This window comes from Aplysia californica, unplaced genomic scaffold (genome assembly GCF_000002075.1).
Source record: "Aplysia californica isolate F4 #8 unplaced genomic scaffold, AplCal3.0 scaffold00011, whole genome shotgun sequence".
In the NCBI taxonomy this organism is placed as follows: domain Eukaryota; kingdom Metazoa; phylum Mollusca; class Gastropoda; order Aplysiida; family Aplysiidae; genus Aplysia; species Aplysia californica.
Window position 1 is genome coordinate 2,385,063 of NW_004797281.1, and position 6,708 is coordinate 2,391,770.

The window sequence follows — 6,708 nt, forward strand, 5'->3', positions numbered from 1 at the left end:
ACACACACACATACACACACTCACACATAGACTTTCTCTGTATAGAGCGCTGTACGGCCACTACACATGATGTATTTGCTGAATGACAAAATAATCCGCGATTAAATTTTGAAGACCCTTGAAAGCTAAAGCAATATCAAATTTTCCATTATAAAATTTAAAAAAAACCTGTCAGCCACCCCTCCCCCTCCCCAACCCCTAAAACAAGAAAGCTACGATAATGCTTGGGCTTCCAAAGGATACGACACAGACTAAAATTTCGACGGTTCTTGAAAACATTGTTTGAGCCGTACCCAATCGCGTGTTATGAAATCAAAACATTCTTAGCTCTCTGAACGACCACTATTTATTTTGGTTCCATTTGATCTGATTCTACACCCTTGAATTCTGAGAGGCATATCGAATAGCACAGTTTGAACCTTTCAGCGACCAACTCACGACTAACCGATGACCGAGGAACAAAAGAGGGCTCTGAAAAAGTCAAGGGTTCTTTCTCAGCCACCCCGAGTCCATGCCCCTATCTCTTTCAGTCGTATTTACTCAATTCCCCGCCGCTAAGTGCAAAGAGTATTTGTCTTGGCCCTGCAGCAGCCGACTGTGGGCACAATCAAGATCTACGACAGTCGGAGAGGAACTCTCTTATTGAGTAGTTTAATTTATGACGTGCGACGAGTAGTTTTGCTGCTCCTACTTACAACCTGCACTGCCCTTTGGCGGTCCGGGACGCATTCCTCAAACGTACACAGTTCACGCTATTTTACCAACTGTGTGCTCAAAGATTGTAGCACATGTGTCTTGATAAAGTTGTTACAAAGTCTTGATAAAGTTGTTACAAAGTCTAGATAAAGTTGTTACAAAGTCTTGATAAAGTTGTTACAAAGTCTGGTTTTGTATTTGTGTACAAAACCGCCTACATCTCAAATTATATAAGCACAAGTTCAAATTTTTAATACGGATACAAACAGTGTATGCAAGCCTGTTTCAGTTGCCACGCATTAATTCTCGTGTACCGTTTGTTTCGGCCAACAATAAACAGGAAGAAGAACATACAGTCACAAGAAGAGAACTGCTGGTGCACTCTTGATACGCAGAAAGAAATAGGCAACTGGATTGCTTTGTCCACTGCCAGTAGCAGACTATTTGCCGCGTGGAAATCGTAAGATTTTGTCTAGTGGGGCGTATATCATTAAAACAAAATATTGTCTGGTGTTTCCGGCTGATCTACCCGCGTCTGTGTGGTGTAGCGATAGGCTTATCTGCTGTGACATGGAGAAAATGTTAGTTCGATTCCCTAGTGGGGAATTTACGGGGGGGGGGGGGGGGTAATCGAGTAATCGAGTATCTCAGTCTGTCCGTTTCGATGAACTCAGCCTGGGTCAGCCTCGATAGGCAGAGTCAAAGCAGTCCGTCTCCTAAATAACCTGATTGTGTCGATGCGTATACTATTACATTACTACAAGTATAGTCAACCATAGTATAATGGCTACTTGCCCAACAAAATCACCTGTACAAATGGTTTTTTAAAAAATATCATATTGACATTGTTCAAGACGTCCACCTGTCTAAGATAACCATATCTCCTCGACAAAGGGTGACCGTTTCGGACAATTTAACGAAAACTAAAAAGCTTTCTGAAGAAGTTTATTAATACAATTGAATTAATCTGTTACAAATATTGCAGTGTAGGAAAGAGCTGGGATTGAAGATATCAACACGACCATAAAAAGGAGAATCTGAAGATATTTCAGCCATGTTTTGAGAATGGCAAAGAGCCTCAAGCCCCCCCCCCCCTCTGCTTATTTCAGCCCCACACATCCCTTGCCCTCACTGCAACAGATATTTCTTGGCGAAGATCGGCCTGGTCAGCTATCTCCGCAACCCCCTCTCCCCACCCCTTCCCTAGTGATGTGAAGTCAAGATGTCCTGGTCATCGTCGCCTACGAAGGACGAACATCATCATCAACTGACGGTACAGAGAGAGAGTTGTTTTGCTTTGTTTCAGTAGGCGTTTTACGGCACTAGCACTACAATTAGGTCATGACAGTGCCGAAGATTAGATGTGTTTAAAGAGAATAACATGTGAAGGGTTTTTTTCGTCTTGATGGACGATCCTAAAGCAGTATGCATGATACAGCTTTGCCAGGACGGTAGACAAAGAGGAAGATAGTAATAAACACAAAAAAGAAGGAAAAGTAATAAGGAGAATAGATGAGGGAGAGAGTACGTCAGTATAAGTAATACCCAATGCCCATTGGACGGATCGGTTCTCTAATATGGGGTGCCCAATTGGGGGATCGGGTCTGGTCAGGGTGGTTTGCTAGCCAGATTGAGGCGGCAAAGCGGCTATCGTGGCACAAGCCGATCGCGCCCGACTCATCGACTCAGAAACAAACACGTTTGTTTTCAGGCAACGAGGCGGGCGATCATCTCGATCCGACCAGACCCGATCCCCCAATGGGTACCCCGTATAACACAAACCGACCGCCCGACTCGTGACCTTGAAAAACAAACGCGTTTGTTATTTAAAGTCACCGTCGGCTTCGCTTGGTTTGTGCCACGATGGTCGCTTTTCGCCTTCAATCTGGCTAGCCCCGCCTACTAAACCGAATTAAACCGAACCGATCCGAACCGAACCGATCCGAGCCAAACCGAACCGATCGTTCCAGTGGGCAAATCGCCAAGGAGTATAATAAGTAATGGCGGCTTACCCTCGGAGTATAATAAGTAATGGCGGCTTACCCTCGGAGTATAATAAGTTATGGCGGCTTACCTTTTCCTTGACAATCTCCTTGATGGCCACTGTCTCCCCCGACTGCTGGTGCTGCGCCTTGTAGACCTTGCCGAAGGAGCCCTCACCGATGATCTCGCCGAAGGTGTACTCCGTCTGCACCACCTCGTCCTCCATGCGCGTGTGCTTGATGCTCCGCTCCGCGCTGTTCTTCCGCGGGCCTGCCGCCGCCGCCGCGCGCTGCGAAGTTCCGCCGCTTCCGCCACCGCCGGAAGTGAAGCCTGCTGTTGACGTGTCGGCGGACAGAGCCGAGGGGGCGACCACGCCACTGGACATGGTGGACGCTGAGGTGGAGATGTCCGAGGAGGTGGGGGAGGGGGTGGCGGAGCCAGGAGGGGGTGTAGCCAGGCCGTTGCTAGTGGGCGTGGCTGAAGTGCGGCAGGGTTAAGGGTCACGCTTTGGTCACATCTGTAGAGGTGTAAAAGGAGGTAAACGTCAGAGCTAACTTACTCAACTCTAAAACAACCCAGGAATTTAGTTTAAGAAAGAGAGTTTGACGGTACTTGTAAAACAAATAGGTCGTATTAGTGCCAAAGATTAGGGGTGTTACTACAGAGTAACACACAAAGGAATCATGCACGAGAGATAAGAACTTAATAATAAAGTTAAGGGGCAAAACACATTAGAGCCTCTGCTAACAACACAGTAACTCTGGGATGCCATGGTGATTTTGTACAAGTTTATACCAAGTGGACATTAAGGTTTCTTCACGTTTTCAATTTTCCCAGAGTAGACGACGTTAGACGTCAAGAAACTCAACATCAGAAATGACGGAAGAATTAACAACATGTCTATTCATACCACAAACAAACCGGAATACAGCCTGATTAGCTTCAGACAAAACAATTCACTGTGTCTTGCGTAGGACACTTTTTAAGAGTATAAGGTCAACGCCCAAATCAACGCTTATTTGGTTATTCAAGAGGCGGGATCTCCGAATTGAATATCCGACTCCGGTAGTAACAAGCCAAATGGGTTGAGCGCCTTGGAAATTCCACAAAACGACCAGAGTTACAGCACGCCCCGCCCGGGATTCAAACCAAGGTCACCGCTCAATAGTCCAGCATGACACCGACTGAGCTAACATAGCGAACGAACACGTTTTACTACTTTAGTTTACTTTAAATAAAAGTTTTACGGCACTTGCAACACAATAAGGTCATAAGAGTTTCGAAAGGTAGAGGTGTTACAAGAGAGTAACAAACGCAAAGAAGAAGGAGGAGAGATAAGGACGATTGGTGTTCGATAGGAAATAAGGAGCGAACCATACCTGAGCACCCGCAAACCACCCGCTCAACAACCGTACGGGTGACTAACAGGCCAAACACGACAAGTCAAGGGGTACGTTCTCTGACTCTTAATAATAAAAGGCACGTCGACACGGGTAGCGATCGAGCTGTCGAGAAAGAAAACACAACTTTCGAGTGGCGCACTCCAGCCACTCGCCGGCTAATGTTGTGACGCGCACCGACATGTAAATAGGATTTGGGGTTGTTGGTTTTTTTAACACAAGTACTTATCCCCCCCCCCCCTCCAATCGACATATTTTAGATCAATTAAGAGGCGGGCTTCGACCCTGTCTAGCAGGGCCAACCCGGGCTGAGAGTGATACAATGTCCCAGCAGAAAGACCGAAATACTCGACAAAAACTCTCCCCATACGGGATACGAGCTTGATTTTTCTGTGCGCGCCGGCGAAGCGCCTAACTGCTACACCACAGATGCCGGTGCTAAAGCTGTGAAGCGTACCAGCATGTAAATCGGGAACGTAGCATACAAAGAAATAGACATGTACAGCAAACAGAAATTAATGGTTTTATAGGGTGAGGTGAAAAGCAGGGTGGATTTGAGGAGAAAGGCGGGGGTGTCCGTTAAAACCAATCGTCAATGTGCCAGTGGCACAAAACTAGTCACAACAACATACTGTCGAGTGAGGAAGGATATAAATATGCGTGAGCCATTAACATAAATCGACCCAAGCAGCGTTTTCCCACACACGACCTCCAACAGTTTAGCTGACAAAGTTATAATAGGTCCACAGAAAGTTGAATAATCGCTTCAATTTGACTCATCGTTACGCGGCACTTCTTCTACCTCTCTTTTTTTCCTTTTTTTCCCTGAAGTAGCGAGACACCTGGGATTAAGATATATAAAGAGCACCGGGTCCCCATTTTCGGTCGCAAAGTTCTGCCGCTTGAGTCACAGGTTTGCAAATGTTGCAAATACACAATTAATGAATAAAGAACTACGTGGGAAAAAATGTAACCAATGAGTCATGGCGTCATTGTAGAGAGCCAAAAGCATTCGTCGCGCTGACTGAATACAGTATTTATAAATAAATCTCTGTGATTGCACCCGAAAAAAAAAAGGGTGAAAAGAACCTTGTACTACAAAACGACTATTTCACAAAGTACTCGAACGGACGCCTCACTTGAAGAGAGTGCAGTTTACACACACGGTGCATTCAGGCATATGTCTGTACCCCCCCCCCCCCGGTCGATCACCGCTACCACACTAAAGACCCCACGCGGTAGGAGTCGAAAACCTACTTTCCAGTAGAGCAATTGATGAGTTTTCCGACGTTACAAAAGTAACAGTCTGTGATGCTGAAATGAAGCCACGACTGTCGGGAATGATTTGGGAAATTTTCGAAGATCCCGTTGGGTCTGATGGTTCCCTCAATGCCTGTAGAAGCACTTACAACACTGGAAAGAATCGACTCCTTGCGAAGGACAGTTCTGGGCGTAGCCTATTCAAAGCTGAAAGCTTTGCGGTTATGCATTCGTGCGAAAGCCGTATTGGGATCATCTTCAACCCCGCTACAACAGAGGGATTATAACAAACTAGCATTTATTCGTACATCCCCATCAGTAACGCAAGAAGATGTATTGAAAGAAGGAGCACGCGGTGACTGCAAGCGATAACGTTACGACAAGTTTTCTCTTATGTCTTACTTTTACACTAAGGTGTCCTATAAATCTTCCCAAAAACCCATGGATGCGATGGACGTCAGACCAATTGTTATTTTGATTCCCTCCACACCACGGGACAAACACACAAAGTTCCGGATTGAGCGGGATACAACGCCCCAATAGAAAAACACCTACATGCTCGATAAAAAAAAGTCTTCCCACAGGGGAATGGAACTCAGGTTTTCTGCGTGCGACGGCGAAACGCCTAAACGTTACACCACAGACGCCGATCCATATAAGTCGATTTTGTACAAATAACTTGATAATTTTACGAGAACTTGTCTTTTTCGTTATGTTTTAGAAAGCATTTGACGTCACTTGCAACACAACTAGGTAACATAAGTGCCGAAGATTAGAGGTGTTACAAGAGAGTAACAACAATCACAAAAAGGAGGAAAGATAAGGATAATAATATGTGTTTGATAGGAAAGAAGGGGCAAACCACACGAGAGCACCCGCCAACCACCTACATAGTGTGAACAAAGTATAGGCCTATACTAAAATAATAATTATTCTAACTGGTGTCTGGGACGGAAAGTGTGAAACTAAAAAAGCCTCACTCAACGAGTACCCTGCGAAGAACGCTTTCGCGGGTCAGCAGTGATACCGCGGGCCCCACCAGCTTATATGCACACCATGTCCTTCTGGATAGGTCCCGGAAAGAGACACCGAGTGTGAAAGCCCGTCGGAGCGCCGTTATTCAGCTGTCGCAGGCCTAATGGACTGGGGCAGAGCTCTTCGAAAAGCCATAGAGCCTGACAGAATAAACATGCCACGAACAGAAAGCGATTCACCGGCGAGGCACGAGTATGAGTACAGGGCTTAAATGCATTTGAAAATGTGACTTTCTTTACAAATGGGTACCGCTAAAACTGGTACCGTCAATGACTTCTGAGCCGAGGACGACATACTCCACCCTACCCCACCCCCTATATCTTTCTCCCCCTCT

General features: G+C 45.9%; 1 protein-coding gene across 1 annotated transcript in view; it reads right to left on the bottom strand.

Annotated features, from left to right (window-relative positions):
* The window catches only part of LOC101853659 (serine/threonine-protein kinase 33), a gene marked incomplete in the record, with an annotated part of 94,833 nt that overhangs the window by 35,503 nt on the left and 52,622 nt on the right, over positions 1–6,708 (bottom strand). The window contains 1 exon segment of the mRNA XM_005089999.3: positions 2,771–3,196. Coding sequence (XP_005090056.2) covers positions 2,771–3,064 — 294 coding nt within the window.